Source organism: Bos grunniens, chromosome 18, assembly GCF_055505025.1.
Source record: "Bos grunniens cultivar Pamir isolate PY7600 chromosome 18, Bosgru_T2T1.0, whole genome shotgun sequence".
Taxonomy (NCBI): Eukaryota; Metazoa; Chordata; class Mammalia; order Artiodactyla; family Bovidae; genus Bos; species Bos grunniens.
The window spans coordinates 65,747,479-65,766,441 of NC_141182.1; the positions used below are offsets into that span (position 1 = coordinate 65,747,479).

General features: G+C 41.3%; 1 protein-coding gene across 3 annotated transcripts in view; it reads right to left on the minus strand.

Moving 5' to 3' along the window:
• Window positions 1–18,963, minus strand: part of LOC147354852 (zinc finger protein 792-like) — a 58,091-nt gene that overhangs the window by 31,758 nt on the left and 7,370 nt on the right. For 2 of the 3 annotated variants that reach the window (XM_086354965.1, XM_086354966.1), the window contains one exon: window positions 4,797–11,566. The exons of the other annotated variant lie outside the window; for it this stretch is intronic. In XM_086354965.1, the coding sequence (XP_086211091.1) occupies window positions 8,745–11,566 (2,822 nt within the window). In that variant the 3' untranslated portion in view covers window positions 4,797–8,744. Of the gene's footprint in view, window positions 1–4,796; window positions 11,567–18,963 lie in introns of those variants that run through there. 3 annotated transcript variants of the gene reach the window in all.

The window sequence follows — 18,963 nt, forward strand, 5'->3', positions numbered from 1 at the left end:
TTTTTTAAGTCAATAAGATGCACTCAAATGTCATTCTTCTAAATGGCCATATTATTCTAGAGCCATTCAGATATGAGTCAGCAAGTTCAGATCAGTCGCTCAGTCGCGTCAGACTCTTTGCAACCCCATGGACTGCAGCACGCCATGCTTCCCTGTCTATCACCAACTCCCGGAGCTTGCACAAACTCATGACCATTGAGTTGGTGATGCCATCCAAACATCTCAGCCTCTGTCATCCCCTTCTCCTGCCTTAATCTTTTCCAGCATCAGGGTCTTTTCCAATGAGTCAGTTCTTCGTATCATGTGGCCAGAGTACTGAAGTTTCAGTTTCAGCATCAGTCCTTCCAATGAATATTCAGAACTGATCTCCTTTAGGATTGACTGGTTGGATCTCCTTGAAGTCCAAGGGACTCTCAAGAGTTTTCTCCAACAGCAGAGTTTAAAAGCATCAATTCTTTGGCACTCCACGTTCTTTATGGTCCAACTCTCACATCTATACCTGACTACTGGAAAACCATAGCTTTGACTAAACAGACCTTTGTTGGCAAAGTAATGTCTCTGCTTTTAATATGCTGTCTAGGTTGGTCATAACTCTTCTTCCAAGGAGCAAGCGTCATTTAATTTCATAGCTACAGTCACCAACTGCAGTGATTTTAGAGCCCCCCCAAATAAAGTCTCTCACTGTTTCCAAGGTTTCCCGATCTATTTGCCATGAAGTGATGGGACCAGATGCCATGATCTTAGTTTTCTGAACGTTGAGATTTAAGCCAACTTTTTCACTCTCCTCTTTCACTTTCATCAAGAGGCTCTTTAGTTCTTCGCTTTCTGCCATAAGGGTGGTGTCATCTGTATCTGAGGTTATTGATATTTCTCCCAGCAATTCTGATTCCAGCTTGTGCTTCATCCAGCCCAGCATTTCTCATGATGTACTCTGCATATAAGTTAAATAAGCAGGGTGACAATATACAGCCTTGACGAGCTCCTTTTCCTATTTGGAACCAGTCTGTTTTTCCATGTCCAGTTCTAACTGTTGCTTCCTGACCTGCATACAGATTTCTCAAGAGGCAGGTCAGGTGGTCTGGTATTCCCATCTCTTGAAGAATTTTCCACAGTTTGTTGTGATCTACACAGTCAAAGGCTTTGGCATAGCCAATAAAGCAGATATTTTTCTGGAACTCTCTTGCTTTTTTGATGATCCAATGGATGTTGGCAATTTGATCTCTGGTTCTTCTGACTTTTGCCTTTTCAGAATCCAGCTTGAACATCTGGAAGTTCACGGTTCACATGCTGTTGAAGCCTGGCTTGGAGAACTTTGAGCATTACTTTGCTAGCATGTGAGATGAGTGCAACTGTGCTCTTTGGCATTGCCTTTCTCTGGGACTGGGATTAAAACTGACCTTTTCCAGTCCTGTGGCCACTGCTGAGTTTTCCAAATTTGCTGGCATATTGACTGCAGCACTTTACCAGCATCATCTTTTAAAATTTGAAATAGCTCAACTGGAATTCCATCACCTCCATTAGCTTTGTTCGGAGTGATGTTTCCTAAGGCCCACTTGACTTCACCATCCAGGATGTCCTCTAAATGGCCTCTCAATGGCCATATTATTCTGCTGCTGCTGCTAAGTCACTTCAGTCGTGTCTGACTCTGTGCGACCCCCATAGACAGCAGCCCATCACGCTCCCCCGTCCCTGGGATTCTCCAGGCAAGAACACTGGAGTGGGTTGCCGTTTCCTTCTCCAATGCATGAAAGTGAAAAGTGAAAGTGAAGTCGCTCAGTCGTGTCCGACACTCAGCGACCCCATGGACTGCAGCCCACCAGGCTCCTCCGTCCATGGGATTTTCTAGGCAAGAGTACTGGAGTGGGTTGCCATTGCTTTCTCCGATATTATTCTAGAGCCTTTCAGAAATGAGTCAGCAAGTAGCTGGACACATTATATAATTGTTCTTTAAATTCATGTACTGAAGCTGTAGTCAGTTTTCTGTGTTGTATTATGATTGGATATGAGCAAAACAGTCTGTACAGGGTCATGACTGGGGGAAAGAAGATGGATATTCTAAATTAGGTGGTCAAGCAGGAGTTTTACTTCCGGTTCCACAATAAAGCTTCTTTCTTTCCTACAGAACCAGGGATTGTGTTCTATCCACTGAGAAACACTTTCATCCATATATTATCTCTTATTCCACTTCCTAACATAAACTCAATTCCTTTTAGTGAACAGATATCCATCTCAAACTGAAAGCAACAGAACTAATGTTATTTTGGTATGGGTCAGTAGCTGCAACTTTTAGAGTCGCAGCACATATGGAAGGGAGTATCTGAACACTTATATAAAAGAAGGCATCTTAAGCTTATGATCTCGTGTCCCTGCTGGTAAGTGACTATCATTTTCCAGTGACTGCAGGCACACTTCTTTACAGGGACATGAGATAATATCAGAAAGTTTTGACATGCAAGTTTCAGAAAGTTATTAATGTGTGTGTTGTTACTCAAAGACAGTAGCAGATACCGCCCTGCGGATACAGCAAGTGATGTTGAAAACATCAGAGAATTTTCAATAGTGCTTTTATTCTTGAAAACATTAATACCAACTTGGAGAAAGAATTGACGTGGACGTTAAGATTAGCTAAACTAGGACTTCCCTGATGGTACATTAATAAGAATCCACCTGCCACAGCAGGGGACATGGATTCCACCCCTGCCTGGTCTGGGAAGATTTCTACATGCCTCGGGGCAAGTAGGCCAGTGTGCCACAATTATTGCGCCTCTGCTCTGCAACAAGAGAAGCTGCTGCTCGCTGAAACTAGAGAAAGCCAGTGCACAGCAAGGAAGACCCACTGCAACCAAAATAAGTGAATAAAAAAATCTTAATTAACTTTATTTTTTTTAAGTAGCCAAAACTAGTAAATGTGAACAAGAATTTGGAGTATCATGTTTATTCACGGCTCTAGTAAATTTTCATTATACAAAATACAGTGTCAGGCACTGTTTTAGGTGTATGGAAACCATGACAGATGAAAACCTATTCTTTTTTCATGCAGCTTACATTCTTCAATGAACAAGAAAGGATACATGAAAGAAAAAGTGTCTAATTAGTTTTAATGTTATATTAGAAAGTTCAAAGACTCATCTACATGTCATCTAACTCAGATATGACTGAGACCTAATGCACAATTAACCCTGAGGCAAAATTGCTCTCCAGCTGTGAAACCAAAGGTTTCATGCTAAGGAAATGTAATACTGAAACAGGCAGGGACAGACATTTCCATTAGAAAAGGAGGAAGTGGGAAATACAGGAGTGAGGGGTGACCGTTAGTGTGACCCATTGTTGTGGTTGTGGAAGATGCGAACTTTGGAATCACTTTTAAAAACAAGACAGCCTGGTTTTTCTGATTGTGAGAGAAAGTAAGGTGGGTGTCAGGTTTTGACACCAAGCTTTTTGGTGTTGGGAGGTAGAAGGACAGAAGCTCCATCAACATGTTGGGTGTTCCGTAGTGGTAATAATTCTCATTGGTGTATCAGCAGTTTCCTTTTGGGGGTATATTTCAGAAAACAAAAGAATGGAGTTATTTAGCACGTAGCCGGATACACAGGTCTGGAACTATGGGGAGGATCTCTGGATGGACACATCTACAAAATTTGGTGGACAGTCTGTGGACCAGGGGGAGGTTCTATTAGTATTAGTAGGAGGAATCCTGAACATGGTGATAATGCCAATAGTAAATCAGAGAGAGGAGAGTGGGTGCCACAAGTGCATCTGTAGCTTGGGTACAAAAAATTAGGTATAAAATAAACTACGAGGATATACTGTACAATATGGAGAATATAGCCAATATTTCATAATAACTATAAATGGAGTATAATCTTTAAATTTATGACTCACTATACTGTACACCTGTAGCTTTTATAATAAAAATGTAAAAAAAAATTGTTTTCAAATAAACTAAGGTGTGCAAGTCATTACAAAGCTAAGCCCCAATTTCAGGCCATAAAATATACTTCTGACTTTTGTAAATAAAAATACAGAGTTCCCTGGTGGCCTAGTGGTTAGGATTCTGAGCTTTCACTGCTGCAACAAAATACAAAAACATTCAAATGACAAAAATTACTTGTATAAAACAAACAAAAAAAATGTATTTTAGGTATCCGTAAAACATTGGGCAATATTTTGTAACAGGCAGTTTTTGTGAAAACTATTCAAATGCTATACAATAATTCGTGAAAAATTCATTTTGATTTCAAAATTTACCTATAACCAGCCAGAATTAAGGTGGCCTGATAATTTAAAATGTTTCCAAAACACTCTGACTATAGAATACTTACTCTGAATATATGATACACCATTACAATACTTATTACTTTATCACATACTTTCATCAGTCACATTTTACTGAATTTTTTAAAAAGCTTATGTGGAACCTCTCCAGTACAATCAAATGAATATTGATTGAAATAAGTACATTTTCTGTCTTTCTAAGCAGTTATTTGTTGTTTATATGATCTTAGATTAAAATTTTATTTTTAAATAAGCAAAACTTGCATTGACTTTCAGGGGAAAGAAAAAACATATTGTAATAGAATCGGTCATTTCACATTTCAGCATAATAAATGAAATTTGGTTAAAGAGGATCTGAAGAGAATTAGTTTACCAGCTAGGGCAAATAGAGAGAAACGATCTCCCAGTACAGTTGAAAAAGAATCAAAATGCTTCTGTGGTAATCCATCAACTGGTGAGTGTGCTCTCAATCTCAAGAGTCAATGGATTCAGGAAAAATAAGCTATAACCATGAACACATATAGTCTGAATAAAATTTCACAGTATATTTACATGGCATTTATATTAATTTACATGGCACTCTATAAAATGCAACAAGATAAGGATATAACTAATACAAAGAATAAATTAATTAAGTACAATAAGAGAATTGAGAAAAGGAGAGTTACAAAAATATTTTATATAACATTTTTTAAATAAATGGCACGTACAAGTTCAAAATATGAAGCCTGGAATTTTGGTGTAAATGCTCAGTGTTGTGTTATTTTTATTGATCCTCCCAGGGCCAAAGTTAACACCTCAATGTCAAAATCAGCCAAATGAGGCTCAGGAAGCTTTAGCAAGTTTCCCAGATTATTTCCCACTGGCAAATCCACACTGAGACCTCAGTAACCAGCAACCCCCTCCTTGATGCAGATAAGTCCCTTCGGGCTGACCCAGGTCAGGAATTATGAGAAGCTCCATTTATTTCTGAAATGCATGCACCTGGGGATAGAGGGGTCTGAGGATATCAGGGGGAGCTAAAGTTTCCTGGCACCAGGATCTCACCTGTAGAGGGAGCTGCATGGGAATGGACAGCTCCTCTCTTCACATCTTTCAGTGGACCAGAGGCAGGGCAGATCCTAATCTCCATTTTACATAAAAGGAAAAGGGCTTGGGAAAGAGTGTTTGCCTGTGGGTCCGTGATCAGGGATACAGAATTTAAACCCAGGTAGCCTGGATGAGGACTTGAGGAGTCTGACCACTGATCTCCATTCCCTCCCAACCAGGCTTTGGAACTCAAAGTAAAGACCAGTCCATCCTGATGAAACCTTGTCCCCATCTCCAATCCACCAACTTCTATAGTGACAGAACCAAGAAAAAGCATAAGCACTATAAAGCAAGGTTTTATTGTATTCTTAAGTGACTAAAATCAAGAATATGATAGAGAATGTGTTAACAGTGCAGGTAAAATTTAAAAGCATATGTCTAAGTATCCACTGCATTGTGAACACTGGAAAAAAAAAAACCTTTTAGGTTAGAAAATTCTGCCAGTATTGAAAAGTTACTCCATAAAGCAAAATCACTCACAATATTAAAAAATGAGTGAAATTCCAATATACATCGTTATGGTTTCATTGTCCTATTTGTTAAAGGAAAATAGCCAAAGGCCAATAAAGATTTAAGCAGACATTTTAACAAAGATACATAGATAGGAAGTGAACATCTGAAAAACTGCTCATCATAAATCCTTACAGAAACTCTATTAAAACAAAAAAAGTGATATACTTCTTTAAAAAAAAAAAAAGCTAAAATTAAAGCAATCAATAAACCAAGTATTCAGAATATGGGAGAGGTGGAATTCTCAATATATTGCTGGTAAGATGCAAAAGGCACAATCATTTTAGATCACAATATTAGCTTCTTCAAAAGTAAAGCTGTCGTGGGACTTCCCTGCTGGTCTGGTGTTTAAGAATCCTCCTTCCAATGCAGGGGTTGGGGTTAAAGCCCTGGTCAGGGAACTAAGATTCCACATGTGGCAGGGCAACTAAGGCCTCGGCCTGCAATAAAAATCCACTGCAGCCAACAAGAATAAAATAGCCGTGGCTCATACACTGCATTCTAAGTTACTGACAAAAGATAAATACATGTTCATAAAAAGAACTAACGCAATTTTTATACTAGCTTTATTTTCAGAAGTCAAATTCTAGAAACAAGTCAAATATCCATAAAGAGAATGGATAAACTAACCGTGGCATATTGAAAAATGTCATATTTTTGTCAGTCAAAAAACAAAAAGCACTATATATCACTGATGAATCTCAAAGTAATTACGATATATAAAGGAAAGAAAAATATGGTAAATAGCATATGATTCCAATAATATCAACTCAAGAAAATGCAAGTTATCTATTTTAAGGAAAGTAAATCAATGGTTACTTGGAAAGGTGAGAAAGGCAAGGAGATTATAGAACAAATGAGGTAAATACACCATGACAGATATGGTCACTATCAGGACTATGTGATAGTCTCAGAGGTTCACACCTGTGTCAAAACTTGTCAAGTTGTACCTTAAATACACTCGGTTTAGCAAATGTAAATTGTACATTGTGTCTGTGTGTGTGTGTTTGTAGTTCAGTCGTATCTGACCCTTTGTGACCCAGACCATAGCCCGCGGGGTTCCTCTGTCCATGGAATTTTCCAGGCAAGAATACTCTAGTGGGTTGCCATTTCCTCTTCGAGGGGATCTTCCCAACCCAGGGATCAAACCCTGGCTTCCTGTATCTCCTGCACTGCATGCAGATTCTTTACTGCTGAGCCATCAGGAAAGCCAGAGATATTATACCTTAGTAAAGCTTTAAAAAATAGCTCAACTTAAAGATCTCTATGCCCCAGTCTTTTTGACAGAGAGGTATGGCAACCATACACTCCATCTCTCTCTTTATACCCTGGGGGGCGGGGGTGGTTGTCAAACTTGCATCAGTGCCAACAAATATGATGAGTAATAGAGAATATTTCCACTGAAAGTCAATGGGAATGCTGTCTGGGTCACAAGAGCCACAGCCAGGGACTGCTGCTGCTGCTGCTGCTAAGTCGCTTCAGTCGTGCCCAACTCTGTGCGACCCCATAGATGGCAGCCCACCAGGCTCCCCTATCCCTGTCCAGACAAGAACACTGGAGTGGGCTGCCATTTCTTGCTCCAATGCATGAAAAGTGAAAGTGAAGTCGCTCAGTCGTGTCTGACTCTTAGCGACCCCATGGACTGCAGCCTACCAGGCTCCTCCATCCATGGGATTTTCCAAGCAAGAAGACCGGAGTGGGTTGCCATTGCCTTCTCCGACAGCCAGGGACTAGACCCCCTTTTTTCTTCCAGTCCATGTGGTAATAGCCTTGAGATGAACAATACAGGGGGACTATCACTTACACATGGACATTTGTGGATGCACGTTTAGAAGCAGCACATTACACTAGTTGGCTGCAGTTCTCCTCTCCCTACAAATCAGTGTTTCTGCACCAGTTATGGACCCAGTGGTATTACCACCAGTTACACTAATCAGGGAACATGGCTCTCTGCAGACCTGGAGAAGATTTCCCTCCACAGTGCTGAAACACCCTGGGATCTCTCCGTTTAGTAAGGAAAAAAAATTAATGTTATGCTCAGAAGCACTTGAGATTCTCACATCTGCCTGCTTCTCAGTGTCACCTGGGAGACTCCTAAAACAAAGCCTCCAGGCTTCAAGTGAAAACCAGAAATCCCCGCAATCTTTTCTAGGAAGCTGCAGCTGCAAGGCAGACCTGGTCATAACTGGCAAGCTATTGTCAACATACTGTCCTCCCTCAGACAGAAACTTTGAGGCCCCTAAAAACTGTTCTCCCCTTTATGCTTACATAGCACAAATCTGTGAACCACCTGCACAGTAAATAGAAAGTCCAAGATGAAAGAGGACTTAAGAGCTTAGAAGGTCTCGAGTATTGTATGAGCCAAAGCAACCTGTAGCAAGTATTTATTCATCATTTGGAAGCCGTAAAACCTTATTACTAGTATCACATGAAATCAACACATCCCTGCTGCTATTCTCTGCAAGCTTCCAGCTGAACTTCTGATAGTTTCTGGACTGACACTGACCAGGTCCATGTCCAAGATAGTCATGGAGGAGTGAAAGTCGGCACCGTAGGCCTCAAGTGACTCTTAACTTGGCTAAAATATGGGAGGACACAGTAAGTCTCCCTGAGCACACTGGGTGGACCTGCCAAGTGCTAGATGTGAAATGGCTTTGACCACAGAGATGGGAGTGACATATATGTGGGCAGAACCCTGGAGAGGTTAGAGACTGCAACATAGCCACATATTTCCCACAAAATCATGAGGAATCTTTCCTCATGATTACCAATAGCTATGCAGATGTCTGGGAGCTAATTCAGACAGATGGATCCTCAGCTTCCTTTGGTATCCTTACACTGAACAAGAAAACTGCACGTTCTCTAAACATCTAAGGTCTTTCTCTAGTATGAACTCTCTGATGTTGAGAAAGGGTAGATTTTCGCATAAAAAATTTCCCACATTCTCTACACTCATAAGGTCTTTCCCCAGTGTGACCTCTCCGGTGTTGACTAAACTGGGAACTGTCTCTAAAGGATTTCCCACATTCACTGCACACGTAAGGCCTTTCTCCTGTGTGAACTCTCTGATGGTAACGGAGTTTGGAGCTAGAGATAAAAGATTTCCCACATTCACTGCACTCATAAGGCCTATCTCCTGCATGAACTCTCTGATGATAACGAAGGGTAGAACTGGAGGTAAAAGATTTCCCACATTTGCTGCATTCATAAGGCCTTTTGCCTGCATGAACTCTCTGATGATAAGAAAGGGTGGCACTACTAGTAAAAGATTTCCCACATTCACTGCACACATAAGGTCTCTCTCCTGTGTGAACCCTCTGGTGTCGAATCAGTATAGAGCTATTGGTAAAGGACTTCCCACATTCGTTGCACCGATAAGGCTTTTCTCCCCTGTGAACTCTCTGATGATAACCAAGGCCAGAGATAGAGGTGAAAGATTTCCCACATGCACTACACTCATAAGACCGTTCTCTATTATGAATTTTCTGGTGTGTTGAGAGGGAAGATTTTTGGCTAAAAGATTTCCCACATTCAGCACACTCATAAGGTCTTTCTCCAGTGTGAGCTCTCCGGTGTTTATTGAATTGCGATCTATCCTTAAAGGATTTCCCACATTCATTGCACTCATAAGGCCTTTCTCCAGTGTGCACTCTGTGATGGTAACGGAGGCTGGCACTAAAAGTAAAAGATTTCCCACACTCACTGCACTCATAAGGTCTTTCTCCTGTGTGAACTCTCTGATGGTAACGGAGAGTAGAACTAGAGGTAAAAGATTTCCCACATTCACTGCATTCATAAGGCCTTTTTCCTGCATGAACTCTCTGATGATAACATAGCGTGGAGCTGGAGGTAAATGATTTCCCACATTCACTGCACACATAAGGCTTTTCTCCTGTATGAACTCTCTGGTGTTGAATGAGTGTCCATCTATTGTTAAAAGATTTCCCGCATTCACTACACTTGTAAGGCCTTTCTCCTGTGTGAACTCTCTGGTGTAAAAGCAGGTTATTCCTTCGGATAAAGGATTTCCCACATTCACTACACTCATAAGGCCTTTCTCCAGAATGAACCCTTTGATGATAATGGAGGTCAGACTTTGAGATAAAAGATTTCCCACATTCATTGCACTCATAAGGCCTTTCTCCTGTGTGAATTCTCTGATGATAACGGAGGGCAGAGCTAGTAGTAAAAGATCTCCCACATTCATCACACCCGTAAGGCCTTTCCCCAAGGTGACCTCGCTCATGATACTGGAGGGTGGAGCTACAGGAAAAAGATTTCCCACATTTATTGCACACATAAGGCTTTTCTCCTGTGTGAATTCTCTGGTGTCGAATGAGCGTCCACCTATTGTTAAAAGACTTCCCACATTCAGTGCACTCATACGGTCTTTCTCCAGTGTGGACTCTGTGATGATAACGAAGACTAGAGCTAAAAGTAAAAGATTTCCCACATTCACTACACTCATAAGGCCTTTCTCCTGAGTGAACTCTTAAATGTATAATAAGGTTATTTTTTCGGGTAAAGGATTTCCCACATTCACTACACTCGTAAGGCCTTTCTCCAGTGTGAACTCTGTGATGATAACGGAGAGCAGTACGAGTGATAAAAGATTTCCCACATTCACTGCACTCATGGGGCCTTTCTCCAGAATGAACTCTCTGATGATAACGGAGGTCAGAGCTAGAGATAAAAGACTTTCCACAATCACTGCATATGTAAGGTCGTTCTCCAGTGTGGGATCTCTGATGATAACAGAGTGCAGACATTGAAGTAAAAGATTTCACACAGTCACTACACTTATAAGGCCGTTCTCCAGTTTGAACTCTCCTGTGTGGAATGAATACTGAGCTATGGCTAAAAGATTTCGAACACTCACTGCACACATAATTCTTTTCTCCATTGCACCATGGGTGGGGAGAAATGAGGACAGATTTGTGACTTAAGGATTTCCCACATTTGCTGCACTTGTATTGCCTTGCCCCAGTATGAATTCTTCGATGTTTATAAAGAATTGAGCTTCGCCTAAAGGATTTCCCACATTCACCACACACATGAAGGTTTTTTCCAGCGTGCACTCTCTGGTGCACAACAAATGAAGATTTGTACCTGAATGCTTTCCCACATTCACTGCACACAAAACAAGGTATTCCAGTATGGACACCCTGATCCTGAACAAGTGTGTGTTTGGGGCTGAGGGCTTTCCTGCATTCTCCTGAGGTGTGACGACTTCTGCTCTGTAAAGTTGACTCACACTGGGTGACTTTGTTTGGCTTCTCCACAGTATGAGTGGTCTGTTGCTGCAGGTGTCCCATAATGGTTGGGAAGTCCTTTTCAAACTCCCTGCAGGTAAATGGCTTCTGTAACACAAGGAATCTGCAGCTCTTGAAAAACTTGGCCTCATCCACACTACTTCTGAGGGTTTTCTCTCCCATGTGTTCCTGGTGCTGCTGAAAATTTGCACTAGAACAAAACTGTTTCACACATACTCCACACCTCAACATTTTCTGGGTGTGTTGTGTTTCCTGGTGCTCAGCCAAGTGGAAAACTTTTTTCAAGACTGGACCACAAGTCTCACAGGGGTGGATCTTCTGGGAAGACAAAGCTGCCTTTGAAGTCCTAGCCTGTGACACTCCTAGAGAAGTGATCTGTTCAGAAGGTGCCTCTGCTTTCTCTGTTCCACAGCAGCAACCTGAACAGAAAGAAATGCAGGTCAAGTACATATTGACTATAGAGAAGGGTCCAGCTCATCACTAGTGTACCTATCTAATCCAGATATGAGTCTATGAGATGCTTTTCAAGATACAGAACTTGGAATTCATTTGGAAGAACAGCCAACTGTTGTGCATTACTGAGCCTCAAGGTCACACAATAGTGGAGACCTCATCAGGAGAAAAAAACAAATACAGGATAGGACATAAGGAAGAGAGGCAGGGTCTATGACTCACTTCTCTTCCAGTGGCTTCCTGTGGGACTTTTCTGCTGAGACTGGGTAGAAAAGGTCATCTAAGCTCATTAAAATCCCACAGCAACATATCAGCTGCTATTAGAAGTCAATTCAGGGAAATGTGAACATATCATAGCACAATCAATGTTGGTGAGTACTACAGAAAGGGTAGTGAGAGAAATAGGAGAGATGTGGAGTCCAGAGAGTAGTGAAGTCCAGAGATGTGGAGTCCAAATAATCAGTCCAGATTATCCCTGGGCTGAAGTCACAGTAGGAATGACAAGCAGTACAACTGACAAGTCAGTCAAGTGTTAACAGTGAAAAGAAAAGATAGAAGTAGTATGGCCATGCACTGGAAATGGCAACTAAACCCTGGTTGAACAAAGACAGGTTCCTGCTATGATCTGAACACAGCCTGATGTCATACTCTCCTCAGCTGCCATTCACCAGGACCAGGCCCCCTCTGAGCCCACCTCACCATGACTGGAGTCATGTCAATCCTGGGACATCTATAAGCACTAGTTAAGCAACTACATAGGACATGCAGGATAAAAATCCTAAAGGAAAAACAGGACAGATGAACAGCTTGTATCATCACAAAGCAACTCAGCACATAACAGATGCAGAGAAAAGATCCAGGAGAGTGATGTCAGCAAAACAGCAGAGGACACGAGCCTTCACCACCAACAAAAAATACACAAAAGCAAACAAAAGTTGCCCTTGGACAACTCAGTAATCCAATTAAGATACTGCAGCAACACAGAGGAAATTGAAAAAGAACAACACGAAAACGATCACTGAACATATTACCTTAACAGACACGTGAAGATGGACAGGAAATAAGATGAAGGGTGGGAACTAAGTGCATCAGCCAAATGGTAGCTGCTGTCACATTCCCAATGGCCTGCACTGCAAAGGATCCCAGTAGCTTTTACCTCAGAGAACCTCAACAGGCCCTGGCACACTTGCAGACCCCAAACTTTGCAGAGCAGAGGAAGGCAAGTGTTTACAGGTGTGAACCCCAGCTGCCTGCTCTGCAGAGGGCACTGGAAGCTCTCACACTAAGGTAACTAATAGCCACCACCATGAGGCACCTGCAAGAGAATAATATCCTGAACCATCCCTGTCCCCACAAAAACAGCTATTACTCTATTTCAGAACCACAGCTTCCATCCCCATAAATCCTGCACACACCCCAAACCCTTGAGCCCCACCTGAACCACAGATGTTCATATTCTATAACCTGACTCCACGCCTGTCACCTGAATGTCTCAGGCGCCAGATTCATGGCCACTGTGGGTGAGTTAGTTCTTCAGACCCCAAAGACACTGTCTCTCTGTGTGTACCCATACTCTGGTCAAGGCTCCACCACTGCTCAGGGTGCCACTGCATCTCACAAAGCAAAGTCAACACTGAGACAGACTATTCAGTAACTGGGACCCTAGAAGTGCTACTGCCTTGCATCTATTCACATCCTAGAGTCCAGATCTATATCTGCTCCACAGAATCCACACATCAGACACCAATGCCATCACCACTATGAAGCATTCCCCCTCTAAGAGCCAAACTCCACATTAAGGGGGACCCCCTCAGTCAAAACATATCCCATGGGAGAAAGAAATCAGGAGAGCCCTAGCAGTCTTCTCTATTACTGTGGACACCCACGGCTTTAGCTACTGAGGACCCTGCAGTCTGTGCTGACACTGACCTCAGGTGACAGAGCTGCAAACACAAAGCCACTGGGCTTTGTTGTGGGTGCAGCAGCCACTGTCCATCAAGCTACCACACTCACACCCAAAGGTGAGGATCTTGACCACCAAAACCTTACGTAAAGCCTGAAAGAAATGACTGCTCCATGAATGTACTAATCAACATAAGGCTTCAGGAAACACAAACACAATAATCGAGGAAACATGACACCCCTGAAGGAACAATAATCAGTTGCCTCAAAGAAATGGAGATCTACAAGCTGTCAAAAAAAAATTATAATAGTTATTTTTTTTAACCTTTAAAAAATTTATTTATTTTTTATTTGAAGGATAACTGCTTTACAGAGTTTTATTGTTTTCTAGCCTTAACATGAATAAACCATAGGTATGCATATGTTCCCTGGCTCCTGAACCTTCCCCCTCCCACCTCCCTCCCTATCCCACCCCATTAGGTGGGATCCCACTCATACAGAGCCCCTGTTTGAGTTCCCTGAGACATACAGAAAATTCCCATTGGCTACCTATTTTACATATGGGAATGTAAATTTCCATGTTACTCTCTCCATACATCTTACCCTCTCCTCCCTTCTCCCCGTGTCCATAAGTCTGTTCTCTATGTCTGTTTCTCCACTGCTGCTCTGAAAATAAATTCATTACCATCTTTCTAGATTCCATATGTGTTAGTATACAATATTTATCTTTCTCTTTCTGACTTATCTCACTCTTTATAATAGGCTCTAGGTTCATCCACCTCATTAGAAATGACTCGAATGTATTCTTTTTTATGTCTGGATAATAGTCCATTGTCTATATATACCACAATTTCTTTATTCATGCATTTGTTGATGGACATCTAGATTGCTTCCATGTTCTAGGTATTGTAAACAGTGCTGCATGAACGTTGGGGTACATGTCTTTTTCAATTTTAGTTTCCTCGGGGTATAAGCCTAGCAGTGGGATTGCTGGGTAATAAGGTAGTTTTATTCCTAGTTTTTTAAGAAATCTCCATACCATCTTCCATAGTGGCTGTATCAATTTACATTCCCACCAACAGTGCAAGAGGGTTCCCTTTTCTCCACACCCTCTCCAGCATTTACTGTTTGTACACTTTTCAATGATAGCCATTCTGACCAGTGTGAGGTGATATCTCATTGTAGTTCTGATTTGCATTTCTCTATTAATGAGTGATGTTGAGCATCTTTTCATGTGTTTATTAGCCATCTGTAGGTCTTCTTTGGAGAAATGTCTGTTTAGGTCTTTTTCCCACTTTTTGATTGAGTTGTTTTTCTGGTATTGAATTGTATGAGCTGCCTACATATTTTGGAAATTAATCTTTTGTCAGTTGTTTCATTTGTTATTATTTTCTTCCACTCTGAGGACTGTCTTTTCACCTTGTTTATAGTCTCCTTTGCTGTGCAAAAGCTTTTAGGTTTAATTAGGTCCCACTTGCTTACTTTTGTTTTCATTTCCATCATTCTAGGAGGTGGGTCATAGAGGATGTTGCTTTGATTTATGTCATTGAGTGTTATGTTTTCCTCTAAGAGTTTTATATTTTCTGGTCTTACCTTTAGGTCTTTAATCCATTTTGAGTTTATCTTTATGTATGCTGTCAGGAAGTGTTCTACTTTCATTCTTTTATATGTACCTGTCCAGTTTTCCAAGCACTACTTATTGAAGAGACTGTCTCTGCTCCATTGTATATTCTTGCCTCCTTTGTCAAAATTAAGGTACCAATAAGTGCATGGGTTTATTTCCGGGCTTTCTATCTTGTTCCATTGGTCTGTATTTCTGTTTTTGTGCCAGTACCATACCGTCTTGATGACTGCAGCTTTGTAGTATAATCTGACCAGGCCACAAGGCATGCAAGATTTTAGTTCCCCAAGCAAGGATGGAATCCATGCCCCCAGCAATGAAAGCACAGAGTCTTAACTACTGGCCTGCCAGGGAAGTCTCTCACAATAATATTTTTTTATTTTTTATTTTATATTGGAGTACAGAGTATAGCTGATTAACAATGTTGTGACAGTTTCAGGTGGAGAGCAAAGGGACTCAGCCAATCATATACAATGTATCTATTCTTCCCTAAGCTCCCTCTCATTCAGGCTGCCACATAACACTGAGGAAAGTTCCCTGTGCTCTACAATAGGTCCTTGTGGTTATCCATTTTAAATATAGCATTGTATACAAGTAACGGAGAAGGCAATGGCACCCCACTCCAGTACTCTTGCCTGGAAAATCCCATGGCAGAGGAGCCTGGTAGGCTGCAGTCCATGGGGTCGCTAAGAGTCGGACACGACTGAGAGACTTCCCTTTCACTTTTCACTTTCATGCATTGGAGAAGGGAATGGCAACCCATTCTAGTGTTCTTGCCTGGAGAATCCCAGGGACAGGGGAGCCTGGTAGGCTGCCGTCTATGGGGTCACACGGAGTCAGACAAGACTGAAGTGACTTAGCAGCAGCAGCAGCATACAAGTAGATCCCAAACTTCGTAACTATCCCTTTGCCCCATTTTCCCCACCCAGGAACCGTAAGTTCATTCTCTAAGTCTCACAATTATTGTTTTAATGCAGCTCAGTAAACTATGAGAAAACACAGACAGACAATTCAACAAAATAAGGAAAATGATATACAAGTAAAATAAGGTTTTAAACAGAGATTCAGAAAAATATGAAAAATAACCAAACAGAAATTATGGTGAAGAGTATGATGAATGAAATGTAGAGCATTAATAGCTAATTTGATCAATCAAAACAATGATTGTGAAATGGAAAGTAGGTCTTTGAAATTATCCAGTCAAAGGAGAAAAAAGATAAAACAACTAAAAAGAGTAAAGAAAAAAGTCTACATGAATTATGGGACACTGTTAAACAAAATAATATTTGTATAATGGAGAATTCTGAAAGAGATGGGAATACCAGACCACCTGACCTGCCTCTTGAGAAATCTGTATGCAGGTCAGGAAGCAACAGTTAGAATTGGACATGAAACAACAGACTGGTTCCAAATAGGAAAAGGAGTTCGTCAAGGCTGTATATTGTCACCCTGCTTATTTAACTTATATGCATAGCACATCATGAGAAACGCTGGGCTGGAGGAAACACAAGGTGGAATCAAGATTGCCGGGAGAAATATCAATAACCTCAGACATGCAGATGACACCACCTTTATGGCAGAAAGTGAAGAAAAACTAAAGAACCTCTTGGTACAAGTGAAAGAGGAGAGTGAAAAAGTTGGCTTAAAGCTCAACATTCAGAAAACTAAGATCACGGCACCTGGTCCCATCACTTCATGGGAAATAGATGGGGAAACAGTGGAAACAGTGGCTGACTTTATTTTTCTGGGCTCCAAAATCACTGCAGATTGTGATTGCAGCCATGAAATTAAAAGATGCTTACTCCTTGGAAGCAAAGTTATGACCAACCTAGACAGCATATTAAAATGCAGAGACATTACTTTGTCTAAAAGTCCGTCTAGGCAAGGCTATGGTTTTCCAGTGGTCATGTATGGATTTGAGAGTTAGTCTGTGAAGAAAGCTGAGTGCTGAAGAACTGATGCTTTTGAACTGTGGTGTTGGAGAAGACTCTTGAGAGTCCCTTGGACTGCAAGGATATCCAACCAGTCCATCCTAAAGAATATCAGTCCTGGGTGTTCATTGGAAGGACTGATGCTAAAGCTGAAACTCCAATACTTTGGCCATCTGATGTGAAGAGCTGACTCATTTGAAAAGACCCTGATGCTGGGAAAGACTGAGGGCAGGAAGAGAAGGGGACGACAGAGTATGAGATGGCTGGATGGCATCACTGACTCAATGGACATGGGTTAGGGTGGACTCTGGGAGTTGGTGACGGACAGGGAGGCCTGGCGTGCCGCGGTTCATGGGGTCCCAAAGAGTCAGACACAACTGAGTGACTGAACTGAATTGAACTGAATGGTAGCCCTAGAAGGAAGAGAGCATGAGGAAGGGGCAGAAAGTTTATTTAAAGAAGTAATGAATGAAAACTTTCCAAATCTGGGAAAAGCAATGGACGTTCGGGTACATGAGGCTTGTAAGTCCCCAAACAGACTCAATCCACAGAGGACTTCAGCAAGGCACATTAATATAAAACTCAAAGTGATGACAAATTATTTTGAAAGTTGCAAGAAAAAAGAAAGTCATCACAAAAGGGAACCCTCACAAATATACAAGTGGTTTTCTTAGCTAAAACACTGCATACAGTCACAGTGAGATGTGTTCTAAATGCCAAAGGGGAAGGGGTGGGGGTACTGCAAACCAAGAATATTTTACCAGCAATGCTATTCTTCAGTAATAAGGAAGACTTTCTTAGACAAATGAAAACTGAGGAAGTTCATCACCACTTGACCTAACCCTATCAAAAATGAGGAAGTCTAACAAAGTCTTCTTCAAGCTGAATAAAAATATGCTAACAGTAACATGAAAACATATTAAAACATAAAACACACTGGTAAAAATAAGTATATAGTCAAATTCAGAACACTCTAATACTGTAAAACTGCCTTAATCACTCAACTCAAACATAAAAGATAAAGAATAACAGTATTAAAAGCAACTATGGGGAAACAGTGGAAACAGTGTCAGACTTTATTTTGGGGGGCTCCAAAATCACTGCAGATGGTGACTGCAGCCATGAAATTAAAAGACGCTTACTCCTTGGAAGGAAAGTTATGACCAACCTAAATAGCATATTGACAAGCAGAGACATTACTTTGCCAACAAAGGTCCGTCTAGTCAAGGATATGATTTTTCCAGTGGTCATGTATGGATGTGAGAGTTGGACTGTGAAGAAAGCTGAGCACCGAAGAATTGATGCTTTTGAACTGTGGTGTTGGAGAAGACTCTTGAGAGTCCCTTGAACTGCAAGGAGATCCAACCAGTCCATTCTAAAGGAGATCAGCCCTGAGTGTTCTTTGGAAGGAATGATGTTAAAGCTGAAACTCCAGTACTTTGGCCACCTCATGGGAAGAGTTGACTCATTGGAAAAGACTCTGATTCTGGGAGCGATTGGGGGCAGGAGGAAAAGGGGACGACAGAGATGGCTGGATGGCATCACCGACTCGATGGACATGAGTTTGAGTGAACTCCAGGAGTTGGTAATGGACAGGGAGGCCTGGCGTGCTGCGATTCATGGGGTCGCAAAGAGTTGGACATCACTGAGTGACTGAACTGAACTGAATACCGACAATAACTTGTTGATGGTTACACAATATACAATATAAAAAGATGTAAATTGTGACATCAAAAACAAAATATATGTGTAGGGGAAGTATAAGAGTAGACATTTTGTATGGGATTGAATTTACAGTATTATCAGCATAAAACAGAATGTTTTAAGATGTTTTATATAAGCTTATGGTAACCACAAGTCAAAAACCTATAGACACAAAAGACAGGAGTAAGGAATAAAAGTATCTTAC